Raw genomic sequence first — 18,516 nt, forward strand, 5'->3', positions numbered from 1 at the left:
TTTCAAATGAATTAACCAAACACAAATTATTATTTTTTTCAAACACTTCTCTGTAAAGCTATTTAAAAAAAAGTGCTACTAAAAATAAGCAGTTTTTAACAGCAATGCCAGACCAACTCTAAGAAGTAGTAAATGATAAGTGTATTTTTATCAAATCATCCTTATTAAATATAAATAATCTAAACATTGAAAAATAAATAGTATTTAATAGCAAAAGTAAAATATACACAATTTATTATTAATTTTGTAAGCTATACAAATATTATTAGATATATCAAAATATTATAGTGAATAAAATAAAAATGGACGGAGAAAAAAATGTAACTTTATTATTTTTTATTAAAAAGCAATTGTAACGGAAATTCTTTGAGTCATAATCATTTAATTAGTGTTTAATAATTTCATAAATATTTTGGTTAGGACTATATTTATTACTTAATATAGAAGTAAATAATAGTTCTATTTTTCTTAAATTAATATGACAAAAATAAATAATGTGTGACTTTTTTTTATTCCATATTTGGCTCCTTGCACAAGTTGATATATTAGCGACACGTTCATGACATGCAACAAACTATTTCTTGGTTTTCTGCAAAACATTAATATAAAAACCTAAAACAGCTGATGCACAGCAAATTCACACCAAAATTCGTAACCGAAGAAAAAATTATTTCTCAGGTTAACATTTACATAACCCACCCACAATTTATAACAAAAAAATTAAATTTCTATACGATCTTCGATTTTTGTGAAATTTTGGGAAATATATTTTAATTGGGTTGGGTTTTTTTTTGTTTGAGAAGAAAAAAAAATTTAGTCATGAAGTTTGGAGAAACTTTCATGGAGTATTTACAGGCGGAAGAAGGTTTGGACAAATTTAGTCCGCATGTTGAATACAAAAGGTTGAAGAAAGTTTTGAAGAGTTGTAGGGCTTGTAGGGCTGCTGCTTTGAAGGAATCCAATTCCAATGGAGAACAACAGGAGGATCATGAAAATGAAGGTTCTGAGATTTGTCAGCTTGAATCTTGCCAATGTATGTATTTTTTTCCCCTTTTTTTTATTTTGTTTTCAATTTTAGTATATTGGATTTGGGTATTTTTCTATCTATTGCTCGAATTTGATATATATATATATATATACACATATGATCATAAGAATTTTTATATGCACACCTGATTGCAACTTTTCGGGGTAAGCAAAACGATTAAATGTAGGTTACACATATTTTTTTGTGTTTTTTGTTTCTCTGGTGATGAAAAATAAATTGCAATCACAAAGAAATGGAGATTTTATTGATGAATATATGTGAGTGTGAATATTTTTCCTTTTTTGATTCTTATATCTCTAAATTTTCTCCGTGATTCAAGTGATTCGAGGGTATTTAACCTATTTCTAGAAAATAGGATGATTTTGGACCTCTTTGCGATGTATTTGATTGCAGAGAATGTGAGGGTGCGACTTTGACAAAGGTGGTATTTGATGTCTTGATCACTTTATGAATGGGATTTCGGAATGCCTTTTCAAGAGAATGTGTTACTTTGGAGGGGAACTACACTTTTGAGGTAGTATACTTGTGGATAAATATAGATTAACTGTTACTTTTATCAAAAAAAAGAAAAGAGAATGTGTTACCATTTATGTAGGTGTTGTGAGCTAGGGTATAGGGTAGAGTAGCCTTGAGGAGCACTAGCAAAGAAGATTTGTTTGAAGAGCTTTGTTTATGAATGAATAGACATGTGGGAACAACATTGCTTGCATTGATTCAATTGATTGAAGTGACGGTTATACTAAACATACATATACAACCGGGCTTATCTTGTAGAGTCGCACTAATTTTTTTGATGTCTACGACTCCCTAATATCTTTCTTGGAGAAAAGACCAAATGAATCCTAGAGTGAATAAGCAAACACAACAACAACATACCTAGTGTAATCCCACAAGCGAGGGTGGTGCGTACACAAACCTTACCCCTGTTTTGAGGAGACGTGGAGGCTGTTTCCGAAGGACATTGAATAAATGAATAAAAATGGAAGGAAATTGTCATGAGTTAATGTAACTAGCTGAAGGTTTCATATTAAGTATCACATATAATTATTGTCAGAATATGGCTAACCTCACATATTTGAGTGCAATTCTGTGTAGTCATGAATTGGTTACCTTAGCCTTTTTGCTGCTGCGTAATAGCTCCATCATTCTCACACATGCTACATGAAGTATTTCAAAATTGAAACTGGAAACTTTACTTGGTAGCTGGTACAAAATTCTAGGGAGATTTTTGTGGGATGCACCTTTGATTATTTCCTTTTATATGTTGAGAACATGTAAACAAGGACAATATTTTTTTTACGAGGTTATGTAATAATAGTGAGAAGGAGAAAGGAAATGAGGGAAACCAGATATTTCATAGATTTAAAGAAATAAAACATTTGAGACCTCTAAATAGGCTTAATGTAGGAAATGAGAGTCACTTTTGATTTGAGGAATGATATAGCAATTGATGCTTGACCAAAACTTGCTTAGCTTGGCCCGTTGAAGATTTTGTCTAGTAGATCTTTACAAGGTAATGCTTCAAGTGACCCCTCCATGGAAAGATCAGAAGACAATCATATAGTCGTATGTTATAGATTTGTTAATAGAGAACAACCAATAGCGGGACACTTAACACTTCAAAGGGGGCTGTGTTGATACATCGACTTATCAATTACACCGGGTGCACACTTTGTTCATCCAAGCTGGCAGCGCTAGGTTTAAAGTAGAGAGGGAGAGCCATTCTATTTCTTTGATGCACATGAGACTTGTCCAAAATTAATAATACTTCATTTGAAGTCTATTCATGAGTAAACCAATCTGGAGCTCTATGTTTGAGGATAACTACAACCTGCTCTAAAGGCTTTTAGAGAAGGAAGAAAGTAAGTACGTGCTAGTCTCTCTGCATGTGGGTTGCATGTGTAGTTCATCTTATTTTTTCCTAATCTATATACCTAAAGTAAGTCATACATAGAAAGATATTTTATTTAGTTATTAAATACAATATCGATAGATAGCACTCTCACACAACTCTCTCTATGTTTGAGTCATCACACTAACAATTAAACTTTGATATATTTCCTTTCTAAAATTATTTTTCTGGTAGACAATGTTGGAAGTCACATTCTTTGATAAGCTTTGTTTCCTGGACCCCCTTAGTGAAAGTCTTGGATCCGTCGTTGTTCGGAATAAGTCACTGCATTTCTGTGAAAGGCACTTGGAAACATTCTTGTTATTTTATTGTAAGCTAAATATCTTTTCAAAAATGAAGATGTGTCCACACTACAGAATTTTCAGCGTGTGTACCATTAGGTAAAACTAAAGTCAATTTGAATACCCTAAAAGCTCCCTCTTGAGGCTGACCGAATGTATCTTCAGGAATTGCAGTCAAAGTTGAGAAGACATTCTTTTCTGAAAGAGCTCTAGCAATGCAGCAGTTCATCTATATACGTTGCCTATATTTTCATTTCTTTTTCAATATCAGTTACAAGTGGTACCAGATGGTATTTTGCATTTTCAATGGGGACACTTGTAAGAGTATTCTCTCTGTTGCTACATCCAGAAATAGGATCTTGCTGCAGCTAATGAGTATTTTAGAACCAAAAAATTTTCTTTGTTTTTTCTCAGTCAGTCTGCATATTTTATTTTTTTCCTCATTTTTGTTTATACCTTAAAATAGCATTTTAGATGGGTAATCTTTTCTCTGTTCGCTAGTTTTACGGAATCCATATACTTCAATTTTTTGGATACCCTTTATGTTTAATATGCTTCATTTAATTATCCTTTGTGACAGTCTTTAACTATGCACTTTTAAATTCTTCTAGTGTGTGATCAAAACTTCTTCGCTGAGTTGAAAAAGGAGGCTTCTGATATAGCTGGTTGCTTCAGTTCTAGAGTGAGAAGACTTCTCCAACTTCATACTGCTCCAGGAATACAAAAATACCTGGTAACATTGCGTCAATGTTTCAAGAATGATCAGCAGGCCATGATGCAAGAGTGCCAAATACTAATTGAATATGCCATGATGAATGCTATTGCTATGCAAAAGATTCTTAAGAAATATGATAAAGTAAGCTACTGTACTGTATTTTTCTTAAGCAGAAGTTATATGTGTACTCTTTTTAAATATGGACATCTTTATGTAGGTTCACTGCTCTGTGACTGGAAGGAACTTTAAGTCAAAGATGCGTTCTGAACGCCTTGAGATTCTACAATCACCATGGTTGATAGAACTAGGTGCTTTGTATATGAATTTCAATGAATCGAATGGTGGGAAGTCTAATGTGATTTTCAGCCAATTTTTTTGCAATCTCAGTGATACAGGGTCTATTATGACTTTGAAGTTTCCAGATTCTGTGAAATTAGAGTATGATCTGACTTGTCCAATCTGCTTGGTAAGCACACCCCTTTTTTTTTGGTTTAACCATGATATGGAATCCCTTTCATTGACAGGATAATAATAATACACTTGTTCATGATATGTAGGATACTGTCTTTAATCCATATGCTTTAAGCTGTGGGCATCTTTTCTGCAAATCTTGTGCTTGCACTGCAGCTTCTGTGATGATATTCCAAGGTATTAAGGCTGCAAGTAACGTGTCAAAATGTCCAGTTTGCAGAGAGGTTAGCACCGTTACACTTTATTTCTTTCAGTTACTTTGAGAGCATATATTATGCAGTAGCATCATTTCTTAATTCTAGAGTGCATGCTGAAAAAGTTTCTGCTTTAACTCTTCTCCTCCAACTCTGCGCATATGTGACATTCCTTTTATATGAACTTTGGAATCTCGTAAGCTTTGGATCGTCATATAAGTATGCCTTTCCTATCTAGCAAGTACAAAAAGAAAAATAACCAAGTAACAAATTTATCGAATGCAAATACCACTTGGAGTTTCTGGTTTAGCCAAGTCAGGGTTCTGGTAGGTCTTCATTGTGAAGCTCAATTTGATTTTGAAAATCAGCTTCTCGGAGAGCCTCCCTGTGTAAATATTGAAAGATATGCTGGAGTAGAATTTCTCTTTGATATTTTCTGTCTTGCTAAGCTGCCTCTGAGAACAAACATGCATTTCAATTTGGAAAAGAACCATGTTAATCTATTTGCAAGAACCTCTCAAGATAGTCTCGGTTTCACGTAATTTAAAATGTATTTTCAGAAGAACGAGCTAATTCTTTGTTTTACCACTCTACTACAATAACTTTTCCTCCTATTGATAGATATCCACTCTCTACTTCTCACCACTATTACAACCACTACCTACAAAACTAGAAGTACATCACATCCTAGACATTCCATTTTGCACCAAAATAAAACAAAAATGATGTTGTTAGCCTTTATCTTCTGAATGAAACTGTATTGGTATTCGGAACTGTTAAAGAATGGCAAAAGTCCCACATTGGTATGGTTAATGAGATGGGTGGTCTCATTATAAGCATTTGGGCTAGCTTTTAGAGGGTATGAGTTAGGGCCAAAGACCTAATTTTACATGAACATCTCAAGTTTCTCTCTTTCCAAATTGTCCACCAAATGCAAGCCGTTATGGTATTCCTCCATTTCCTCCTTTGTCAGTCCCAACACTTATCCAACATCTCAAATACTCAGAGATATTGCTAGGCATTGTCCATTTAATGTCCAGTAAGTTCCAAAAAGAGTTGCCACACTTGATCTGTAATTGAACAACAAAGAAAAAGATGATAGCTGCTCATCTGTCCTAGCTTTGGTGGACAGAGCTACCTGTTGCTTGTGGGAGGTGACAGGTATCCCGTGGAATTAGTCGAGTTCCCGGACACCACAAACGTCTTTTGAAGTTTTACTGAAATAAGAATTAACTTATTGTTGCAGGTTGGAACGTATGCTAATGCAGTGCATATGCTGGAACTGGATTTGCTTCAGAAGAAGAGGTCAGTAACACAAAGTATTAGTATATATTTTTGCTATCAACAGGTAGTGTCATTCGTTTATTCTTTCACTAATTGATACGCAAAAATTTTCAAAGACGATTGAGTAAAACGTTAGGAAATTGCTTATTTGCTTTTATACTTTTCAGATTTAAGCAGTATTGGAAGGAAAGACATGCTTCTGAACGAGCTGAAATGGTGAAGCAATCAAAAATCTACTGGGATAACCAAACAAGATATGCTGTCGGTTTTTAGATACCGTCTTGGTACAACAGCGCGATGGAGAGATCTATTTCCTCCGAGCTCTGATTTTTTTCACATTCATCAGCTGAATATCATCAACTGGTGTTTTTGTCTAATTTAGAACATTGTTTCTTGATTACAAATAGCTTCCTGATTCCTAGACTATTGGAGTTTGCCAAAGTTGCTAAAAGTCACATATTGTAACTTTGGTTTCTTTTCTTGCAAATTTTCTTAAGACTCATTTATCAGATTTCAAGGTGGCAATTTTGGCTTGAATTTCTGATATCTTAAATCAGGGCCTCTATAAAATCCATTTTGCTGTTTCTTAATGCTTGTGTGTGTTACTCTCTCCGTTTATATTTATATGTCGTTCTTGCTAAAAGTAGATGATGCTTCATATTTGTCATTTTACAAAATTAATGTATAAATGACACTATTCTTCCTACTTTATCCATGAGAGTTATTAGCCTTGAAAGTATGATTAAATCATGTTCATTGGTTAATTTAATTAATCAAAATAAATTAATTTATTTTCATTTATCGAAAAATTGACTTCAAGAGAATATTAAATAAGAGTATAATGGTAAACTTACATAGTTTCTTAAGGTACGTGAAATTTAAAATGGTGACATATAGTAAATAGGAACGGAGAGAGTATAAATTCTTTTAAGCACTTTTTGGTCATGATCTGGTGGCTTTTAAGTTTAACAACTATTATGCTTCAGTTCCAAACAAGTTAGGATCAGCTATATGAGTACTCATTTCTTCTTCATCATTATAAATTAAATAAAGTGAAAAGAATATTAATAATATTATAAATAATACTAATAGTAGCAATCATAGTAATATCTTTATGAGTTTAAAACCTTCCTTTCAACCTATATGGATCTTCTTCTTCTTCTTTTTTTCTTTTTTTTTATTGTGTTTTATCTTCAACTTTCTTTCAGATAATTTTAGGTTTATTTTGTTTCTTTCTAACACAATCACTTATCATAGTTTAGTTTAACACTTAGGAACAAGTGCATTTATAGATGGATGCAAAATATATCCAAATCATCTCAAGCAAAATTATTTTTCTTTGATTTGTATTTGAAAAAACCATTTGTTATATAAAAAGACAATTCTACCATCCCTCAAATTGTATTTAATAATCTAACACCAGGTATTTGTTTATGTCTAAAATGTCCTTACTTGAGTATTATTTCGTTTGTTTCACATTGAATATTTACATTCCAAAAGAAAATTACTTAGTAAATAAATAGATTACAACATATATGTTAAGACTTTAATTTGGCCCATGATCCTTGCATAACATAATTTGAATTTTTTTTAAATTGAGAAAAAAAAATATAGTTGCTCACAAAGAGCAAATTAAACTGTTTACCAAAAAATGATATAGTTAAAATTGTTTACCAAAAATGATACATGTCTTGATCTTACTCATGAAGTTCGATTATTAGTAGTTAAAATGTGTTCGTGAATTAATTAAATGAAAATAGTAAAGAAAGTAAAATGAGTAAAAAAAAATCGTACAAAGCAATGGAGCTTTGATAATATATGTTTGCATTGGATTCAGAGATGTTAGGTATTATTGATCTCATATTTGAGGACGTTAAGTTATACTTGAGAGCTAAGATTTAGTAAAATATAATAAATATGGCGCACAAAAGAATATTAGATATTGCTTTGATATTTTTCAGAATTCAATCCTTTGCAAGTATATCAAAATTACTATTTATAGGTAACAACGGTAATACACCAGTCAATAGAAAATCTCCACTCAAGCCCTAATGTACCACACTTAATCATTGTCTTTCATGTGGGGACACCAACATTTTGCTACGCATACAAGCTATTTTTCCAATACAAGTTTATTACTTCCTCCGTCCACTTTTACTTATCCACTATACTAAGAGCCTATTTTGATAAACTTATAACTTATGACTTGTAAGACAAAACTCATAAGTTAGGATTTTTAACTTAACTATTGACTTATTTGTGTTATGTTGGTTAAAAAACAAGTGCTTATAAACACTTTTTAATCTCACCCAACTAGTATAAAAGTGTGTGAACTCACCAAAAATAAAACAGTACAAATAGGCTCTAAAAATAGCTCCACTTTATTTTTCCAATTTAGAAAATTAAGAGATAATTTATCTTTTTTTTTTTCAATTTATCCTTATTATTATCTATAGATATTTTTTAATGTATTTACAAAAGCATTGAGTTTATTATATTCAAAGGATGACGTAATAAAATTGTCACTCTCTTTTATTGTTTCTTAAAGGGTCTGCCAAGTAAATACTGGATAAGTAAAAATGAAAGAAGAGAGTAGTATTTCTTATTGGTGGCAACAAATAAATAATTGAATTGTACACCCTTTCACATTAGTGTCACAACTTTCTTTCAAGAAACAAATTTTCTACTTGAGGTCCTTCTCATAACATCAAGAGCATAACATTCTTCCAATTCAGAAAACAAACTGACAACCCAAAAAAATTAACAAGATTCCAATTAAATGATAATCTAGTGAGTCTTCATCTTTGACATTCATGTACGAATTTTCATATTCCAATCTATTTTTTGGTCATGATTCAATAGTCGAGGTCATGATGACACACACCCGAGAACCTCAACTTATGTGTAATATGAAAGAAAAACATATATACGATACTCTTGAAGGGAAGTTAGACCACAACCAATAAGAAAACAACAAAGAATTTTCCAAAACCTGGTAGCATAAGTATAAAGAGCATCTAATACAATTGTAGATTCTGAAATACATCTCAAGTCTTCGAAAAGAAAGTTAAAGACTGTAAATGATAGATGGAGACCAATGATGATACGAAAAGAAGGATCTCACACAACTCCGAAAGAGACGAAACCGTTGGATACCAATCAACCGCTACGAGGATCACCTTGACTAGCATCTGCATCAAAGGGATAACAGAAGCAGAGGGTGAGTACAATTCACATGTACTCAGTAGGTTAGACCGACTGAGTATAAGCAACTAAATATGCTTAAAAAATAAACTAAGAAACGCTTTCACCTGCACACAAAAAAGTCCCACTCCGGTATCGGTGTCGCTAGTTTATATATATAATAACGACGCGAATAAAGTAAACACGATATGATACAGGTAAACAAGGCACACAAGACAACAAAGTTGGCTGAATGCAATGTAATGAATGATGAAATGATGTGATGGAGCCAAGGTCGTCGCATAACCTGTCGTATACACCTAGTCGAGCATTTAACTTCCAGACAAGGACCCATGGGGAACCGCGGTCCATATACCAATATCATAATCTCAATATCTCATTAACTTGTCACCTAGCTCGTGATCAAGGATATAAGTAAGGTGTCACATTTTCTTTCTCAAAAAGATAATATTTCTCCACTTTCTCATATTTTCATGAACAATGATATGCTGCATGAGGATGAATGCATCACAACACATTGACATAATCCATCAAGGATTTTAAGTAGTATCAAGTTCTCAAGCTCAACAAGTCATGAAACACGTCCTCGAATGATAGGGGATAGTGGGAGAATCCATTTGAAATTAGTCTTTACCACTTAGAAATCATTTCTTTCATTTTAAGTGTTCAAAAATCAACTCAAGTCCCTAACTCGGGCATCTCAATGTCAAAAGTAAAGATAGGCCACACAACCCCTTGCTTAGATAATTACTCAAATACCACAAATTTTCAGAAACAATTAAAGGTATCACACAAGCCTCCGCATATGCTAAGCATCACAAATAGGCATCAATGCGAACTAAACCAGGAGTTCAATGCTTACCAAATTCTAAGGCTCATACTACTACTCAATTCACAATTGACTTTAATTTCTAAGAAAGGTTAATTACTCATCTTAGTCTAAAAGAGGGATAACTAAACCTACTTCGAACACCAAAACTTCACTCGAACAACTCTATCAGAGCACTTTCTCACCCGATCACAAAATCAACCATCAGCTATCAAGAATGGATAGAGTTCATAAAAAGAAGCCCAATGATATCCATATGGATAGAATTAGAAATCAAGGGTAAAATAGTCTAAAAATTACTTCGGAAACCAAAAAGGTCAAATCAGTTTTTTAGTTGAAAAACATGTTCTACTAGTCAAGAGAGATTCATGGTTGAAAAACCCATTAAAATCATTCAAAAAACAAGCTACAAATCAAGGAAATACCAATTTTCCAACTCAAGGGAAAAACCCCAAACCCACATTGAAATCAAGATTTAAAAGTGTCTTGAATGATAAAAATTGATGAAATCAACAAGGAATTGGTAAAGAGAGCTTACTAACACGAATTTGCACAAGAATGCTCCCAAGAATTGCCTCCCGAAAGCTCCCAAAGATTGAAAATGGTAGAATTGAGAAAAATGGGAAGAATCCCAAATTTAGGTTCTGTCCAGGTGAAAAATTGTCACCACAATCGCTAGTCAGTAACTCTCGCGATCACGAAGGCACAAAAGCTTACATCGCAATTGCGAGACCCCATGTCTATGATCGTGAAGGCTATGGAAACAAAGGGTTCATCGCGATCGAGAGCCGATGGGCCGCGATCGCGAAGGCCATAGAGAAGACACATCGTGATCGCGAATGTCAAAATGACCTGCACCAGAAACTGAAAATCAACAACTCAATACAAGGAAAAATGCCTCTATAAGGACCCTCGAAAATTGTTCGGAATTCGATAAAAATAAACTGGACATGCTACCACACTAAATTTTGACATTACAGACTCAGTGGAGTTGTCGAATTTCCGAAAAGAGTTCAAATGACGAAGTTACCCTCCCAAATCACTCTTAAGGCTTAAAACTCAATTTCACACCCAAACGTCCAAAACTCAATCTAAGGCTTCAGAAACGTTACCAACCACCTTACTAGCTCAAACTCGAGTTCTGGATGCGATGAAACTAATGAAATTCTCATCCGACGCTTGGAACTCAAAACTCAAAAGGTTGACCAAATTCAACCCTATCATGAATTCTCAACTAAAGAGGGGTCAAATGACCAAAAATACACCTGATCACATCGGGTACCACACCAACCATTCCCGAAATACAAACTAAACATGAAAATGCTAAGGAGGTGGGAAAAATAGTCAATTCACAATTAAAGGCAAATTCATAAGAAATGAAACATTATATTTTTAGACTATTAACTATTACACATGTATCAACATAATTAATGAGTTTTTCTAGAAAAATCAACTAAATTCCTTCTTGAGATTTTTCTTCAATACTCCAAGTTTTTTTCTAATGATATCGAATGCCCCTTGGGAAAGACTTAAGTAAGAATACATGTGTTTTTTTCAGAATTGCAACAAACCAAATCGACTTCACCAGCTTTTCAGCTTCTCTAATTTGCATCAAACTAAACATCTTTCAATTGTTATTGATGTTTTCTTTTGTTTTAAGAATAATGCAGTAAATAATTTTGTCAATGTGAGCTTGCTTGTTAACGTTACCACTACCAATATTGAAGAAGCGTAAGAAACTAGTTCATTCATGATGAATCCTCACCATATATATATATATATATATATATATATATATATGGTGAGGATTCATCATGAATGAACTAGTTTCTTACGCTTCTTCAATATTGGTAGTGGTAACGTTAACAAGCAAGCTCACATTGACAAAATTATTTACTGCATTATTCTTAAAACAAAAGAAAACATCAATAACAATTGAAAGATGTTTAGTTTGATGCAAATTAGAGAAGCTGAAAAGCTGGTGAAGTCGATTTGGTTTGTTGCAATTCTGAAAAAAACACATGTATTCTTACTTAAGTCTTTCCCAAGGGGCATTCGATATCATTAGAAAAAAACTTGGAGTATTGAAGAAAAATCTCAAGAAGGAATTTAGTTGATTTTTCTAGAAAAACTCATTAATTATGTTGATACATGTGTAATAGTTAATAGTCTAAAAATATAATGTTTCATTTCTTATGAATTTGCCTTTAATTGTGAATTGACTATTTTTCCCACCTCCTTAGCATTTTCATGTTTAGTTTGTATTTCGGGAATGGTTGGTGTGGTACCCGATGTGATCAGGTGTATTTTTGGTCATTTGACCCCTCTTTAGTTGAGAATTCATGATAGGGTTGAATTTGGTCAACCTTTTGAGTTTTGAGTTCCAAGCGTCGGATGAGAATTTCATTAGTTTCATCGCATCCAGAACTCGAGTTTGAGCTAGTAAGGTGGTTGGTAACGTTTCTGAAGCCTTAGATTGAGTTTTGGACGTTTGGGTGTGAAATTGAGTTTTAAGCCTTAAGAGTGATTTGGGAGGGTAACTTCGTCATTTGAACTCTTTTCGGAAATTCGACAACTCCACTGAGTCTGTAATGTCAAAATTTAGTGTGGTAGCATGTCCAGTTTATTTTTATCGAATTCCGAACAATTTTCGAGGGTCCTTATAGAGGCATTTTTCCTTGTATTGAGTTGTTGATTTTCAGTTTCTGGTGCAGGTCATTTTGACATTCGCGATCACGATGTGTCTTCTCTATGGCCTTCGCGATCGCGGCCTGGCGCTCTCTAAGGCCTGAATTTTTATTTATTTTTTTTGTGGTTTTTTTGAGATTTTTCTTCACTTTAAAAGACAAAATATTTTTTAAGTTTTTTACCGAATACTAAAGCATAATATTTAATTCTCTCCACATTAAAGCATAAACATAAAAGCTTCAGTTACCAATTCTTTACAATAAAATTTATTTTTATTGTAAATAAATTCTTTCAGTTATATTTTGTATATGCATTACTTGATTATAAAATTTAAGAGGTCTTTTTTTCCTTATCCTTTAATTATAGAATTTGAAAGGTTTTTTTACCATTAAGTTTTGAATACTATATAAACAAACATACAACATAACATGCATCTATCTTTTTGCATAAATGTTACACTTACCCGGTAGTTTCATATCCATATAGCTTTGGCGTTTTGTATCTTGAATGGTAAATGAGTGTTGTGAGGAGGTTGATCAATGAGTTTTTGTTTTGTGATGACCATCGAAGTGGTGAATTGCGGCAGAGCATGATTAAGTGATAAATGGGGTCAAACGAGAATCAAAACTCTTGTAAAAATTATATTATGAAGTCATAAGTAATATGATATATTTTGTAAACATGGACTCTTATATGAATGTTTTTTTTTCTTCCATTTTCTGTATCTTTTTTTATTGTAAAAGAAAATGATGAAGTATTTTAGAGAGAAAATTGAGCATGGAAGATATTTCATAAAATTAGAAGGAGATAAAATAAAATCAATGACAGAAGAAATGGAAAAATGTACAAGAAAAAGTAGAGAAGAATAAGTAAAAGGAAAGAAAAAATTTCATATAATATGCTTGAAATTTTAAGTTTAATTTTCTATTAATGATCATTTAGTTTGTTCCATATATAATACTCTTAATTAGTTTCAAATTGAATTTCTTAAAATTGATATAGAAAAATGAAAAATTGGTCAAATCGAAAACAAAGTTAAGAGAAAAAAGGAAGGAATTATCTTCTATTAACGTGGAAGGAATTAAGGAAAATAGAATGAAAAATAAAAAAAATATATGAAAAAAATTGTAAAGAAAGATAATTTAATGCCTAAACTTTGGATTTTTCAATTTGGATGTATTATTTCATTTTTTACTCAAGCTTTCTATTTTTAGTTCATTTTAATTGTTCCATATATATATATATTTAATTTGCTTCATAATTTCCCGAAATTGATATAGAATAATTAAAAAATTAATCAAATGGTAAGAAATATTACTTAAAAAAATCTTAAAATAAGGAGAAAAAAAGGAAAGAATGAGCTTCTATTAAGAGGAAATTTGGGTTAAGAAAGGTGTCATTTACCAATTATATTATTTGTAGTGTATTTAAAGATTATTTATGTGAAAAAATAAATATTGCAATTATATATATAAGGAAAATGGAACGAAAATAGAAAAAAAAAGATATGAAAATTATTAGTAAAGCAAAATAATATAATGCCCAAGCTTTGAGTTTTACAATGGTTGTATTATTATTTTTATATATTTTTCAGTTCATTTTAAATGTTGTGAGGAGAAAAAGTAAAGAATGGTCTTCTAATTAAGAAAAAAATTGAATAAAAAGAGTTGTCATTTGCTTATTATATGAATTATATGTATTATTATTTTATTTTATTTTAGTTCATTTTAATTGTTCTATATATAATCTTAATTTATTTCATAATTTTCGAAATTGATATAGAATAATAAAACATTAATCAAATGGTAAGAAAATATACTCCCTCTGTCCCTAATTACTTGTCCACTTTTCATTTTATAGTTGCCCCTAATTACTTGTCCATTTTGACAAATCAAGAAAGGACAAAAAAATTCCTATTATACCCTCAATTAATTACTTTGAAAAAGGTAAAACTTTTTAAAAATATTAAATTTTTAATTCATCCACTTTATAATTAATAGGGGTAAAATGGTAAACTCACTATGTCAATAATTGTTTTCTTAATAGGTGTGACAATTCAAAAGTGGACAAGTAATTAGGGACAAAGAAAGTATAACTTAAGAATTTCTTTAAATGGGGAGAAAAAGGAAAGAATGATCTTCCAATTAAAGAGGACATTTAATTCCTTTAATCAATGCAATTAATTTTCTTTCATTAATCTTCTTTTTTAAAACCTATTGACTTTCTTATATCATTAAAAAAATCTCAGATTTTTGAATTTTTTCTTTATATATTGTTTTCATATATAATCTTAATTTATTTCATAATTTTCGAAATTGATATAGAATAATAAAACATTAATCAAATGGTAAGAAAATATACTCCCTCTGTCCCTAATTACTTGTCCACTTTTCCTTTTATTAAGAAATGGTATTGTTTAAGAAATTCTTTAATGAGGAGAAAAAGGGAAGAATGATCTTCCAATTAAAGAAGACATTTAATTCCTTTAATCAATGCTATTAATTTTCATTCATTAATCTTCTTTTTTTAAAGACTTTTTGAATTTCTTACATCCTTAAAAAAAGATCTCAGATTTTAGAATTTTTCTTTATATTAGAATTAAAATATAAATATTGCATAAAAAATGTCTTCTCGTAATTATTTTTTTCACTTTATCACGTTTTTGTTAGAAAAATATAGAAATCAATGCAATATTTATTGGTATTGAAAAATAATTAACAAAATAATAATTACTAATATTTAAAAAACAATTTACATCGAATTTAATACATTAAAATATGAAAAGTTTTACTTTCAGAGCCTATTTGGCATTTCTGCTAAAAGCTTCTTCTTTTTAGATTATTTTTTAAAAAATAGCTTTTCAGAAAAATGCTTCCGACAAAAAAATAATTTGTATTTGAATAATTCATTTGAAAGTGCTTTTGATAAGCAAGTTATGTTTGGTTAATGTTTTTTAAAAAGTGTTTTTAAAAGTCAAATTCTGAAAAAGGGCAAGTATCAGTGTACTTTTAATATTAAGATTATTTTATGGAGAGAAAATATTTTAAATATCTATTACAAAAGTATTAATTAAATTTTATTTTTATTAAATTAAAATGTACACAATCAAATTTTTAATCAATATTATATATAGATAAATATATAAATAAATTAAATATTAATATATTATTAACATTATGATTTAAATATAATTAAAATATCAAGCAAAATAAATTTAAAAACCATTTCACAAATTAAATCATTACATAGAGAAAATAATATTATTTTCTTAAAAACCATTGATTTTATTTTTGATTTTTTTTTCTCAAAAAAGAAGAAAGTACTTTTGACCTCTCAACATCAATGTCAAGCAGGCTCTTAATGACATTTATCATATAAGTACGTATAAATAATATAAGAATCATTTTCTAAGTGAAAATGTGCGCGAGAAAATCATTACAACACTCGATGATAATGATATACACCGATTGTTTTCAATATTCATGATAAGAATATATTTTTTATATATCTTTTCAAAAGAAATCTATTTTAAAAAATACGAGTGTTGTTGTCTATGAAACATGAATGAAGAACGATACATAATTTTATATTTAATTTTTTTAGGAGCATTCCATCAACGTAATAAATGTTATACATTTTTTTGTGGACATTTTACTTCCTTTGTTGCAATTCTTTATTCATTTTAGTTTCACTTTTAAAATTTAGAAGTTTTGCAAAATGCTTATGAATTAAAATTAAAAATTTGTGTTTAGATTATATTTCAAAAATAAATTAACAACAACTCATTTTGTTTTTAAAAGTTATAATTATGTTATTTTAATAAATAATTTATTTTTAACAAAGCGCGAGCTGATTCACTGGTATAAATATAAATGGCATTAGGCTCAGTTAATAATTGATGGAGACTATAATATTAACTAGGGACAAACATAAATATTCAAAACTATTTTGTGCATATATAAAAGAATATTTAATTAATTCCAGAGAACCGTTGTTACTATTGCTACAAAATAGATGCAGATGGATTTAAGATTTTAAGTAACTGGTAGTTGTACTTTTTTTGTCGATAAATTTAGATTCAGTTTAGTGGTATGATATTGATGGCTTTTGGACTGTTGTATTACCTCACTAACCCGTATTCAGGATTTAAATTTTATGATTTTAACTTTGATGTTTCTAGCGGTTAGTGTTTTTTTAAGTTATAAATTTTTATTTGCCATGTTGCGCCTTTTGAAATCAATTTGATTATTTTTCAAAGTTAAATTAGACTACATTAATTTGATATTTTAAACAAAAAATTTAGATATTTAAAAACTATACGAAAAGTACTATAAATTGCAATTTCTTGCATATCAATATGATGAAAAAATACATCGTAAAATGTTAGTCAAAGTTCTTCTAGTTTGACTCTGAAAAAAGAAACTATGACAATTAAAAATGAACGGAGAGAGTGTTTATTGCCAAAAAAAGAAAAGGAATTTCTAATTTCTCTCTCTCTCCTCTCTCGATGAGAGATATTTTCTCAAAGACCCATTAGGACTAAAAAATCAAATATACTTCTGAATTATATAAAATGGATCAATTTTGTATTTCGTTATGTTTATGGCTTAAAATGTTCACATTACATTTGTGGCTCTTAAAAATACACTCCAACTAGCAAATATCTCAAAATATCTTTCTTACTAATAATTGATCTAAAATAAAGGGAACTGGATCAATTTTGCCCTTGAAATTACACAAGATGTCACCGGGGGCGGCTCTTATAAATCGGTGGCCTAAAGCAAAATCCAAATGGAGGTCTTAAATTCGAATATATATTTTTTATGAAGTTTATTATAGCCAATTATTTAATCTTTCTTGAGACATAGTACTCATAATTTGTCAAACTTCTATTACTTCCTTGCTCTTTTATGAAAAATTTATATTTTCTACAAATTATACGCGATATTTTAAAAAAAAATAAATGTATAACCTATTGTATTTTTAAAAAATGAGCCCCTCAAATTTTGGGGGTTACTTTTTTTTCCAAAGCTGTAGAGCCGCCACGGGATGTCACCCAAACGTAGTGGTCTTGATTTGTTGTCCCCCATAAGAAAGTGTTTAAAGAATGGTCTTTCTCCACTTTAAGTAGGGTAAAAGTACATTTTTTCTCCTCTACACCTCAAATGTTTTTAAACAACTTTCCATGCTCAATTGTCTCTCAAATTTTTTAAACTGATTTTTTTTTTGGAAAAAGGGTTCAAAATATATCTAAACTTTGACCTAAATTTTTGTAACAATCCCAAATTTTGGGCAGGACCTATTACCCCCTGCACTATTTAATAGTATATTTTAAATATATATAAGTGCCCACGTGGACATCATAAATATTGTATCATTATAAATAATAACTTGTCCAGCTGGGCACTTATATATCTTTAAAGTACACTATTAAATAGTGCAGGGGTAATAGGTTCTGTCCAAAGTTTGAGATTGTTACAACAATTTCGATCAAAGTTCAGTTATATTTCAGACTTTTTTCCCTCTAAATATGATATCACACACATTTTCGTACATAACTCTACAAATAATATAATTTAAAAAAAATCTAATTCAATTATATCTTGGTATGTCATATTACTTACCGTAACTTTAAGTCATCCCACGTTTTAGTTGAAAATTGATATAATAGTTTAAAAAGAAAACAACATAATAAACATTTAATTGAAAATTAATGCATATAATTAAACTTTGTATAAAACATAAAATTGATATTATATAAATTTGTCATTTAAAAAAGTCAAATTAATTTTATAAACTTCAATATAAGTTTTTGCTAAAACCTTTACAATTAGACGCATTTGTCCCAAATTTCAAATGAATGACAAAACTGTCCTATCATATATATATA

The 18,516-nt window shown here is 30.3% G+C and overlaps 1 protein-coding gene across 1 annotated transcript; it reads left to right on the forward strand.

The window, feature by feature from the left end:
- The first annotated feature begins 597 nt into the window (after nucleotides 1-597).
- LOC102599628 (probable E3 ubiquitin-protein ligase BAH1-like 1) lies at nucleotides 598-6,495 on the forward strand. Its single transcript, XM_006356882.2, has 6 exons — nucleotides 598-1,033; nucleotides 3,853-4,097; nucleotides 4,174-4,422; nucleotides 4,514-4,651; nucleotides 5,868-5,926; nucleotides 6,073-6,495. Exons 1-6 carry the CDS (start codon nucleotides 820-822, stop codon nucleotides 6,176-6,178), a joined length of 1,011 nt encoding a protein of 336 aa, XP_006356944.1. The 5' UTR covers nucleotides 598-819; the 3' UTR covers nucleotides 6,179-6,495.
- Nucleotides 6,496-18,516: the final 12,021 nt, after the last annotated feature.

This window comes from Solanum tuberosum, unplaced genomic scaffold, assembly GCF_000226075.1.
Source record: "Solanum tuberosum cultivar DM 1-3 516 R44 unplaced genomic scaffold, SolTub_3.0 scf00237, whole genome shotgun sequence".
Lineage (NCBI taxonomy): Eukaryota > Viridiplantae > Streptophyta > Magnoliopsida > Solanales > Solanaceae > Solanum > Solanum tuberosum.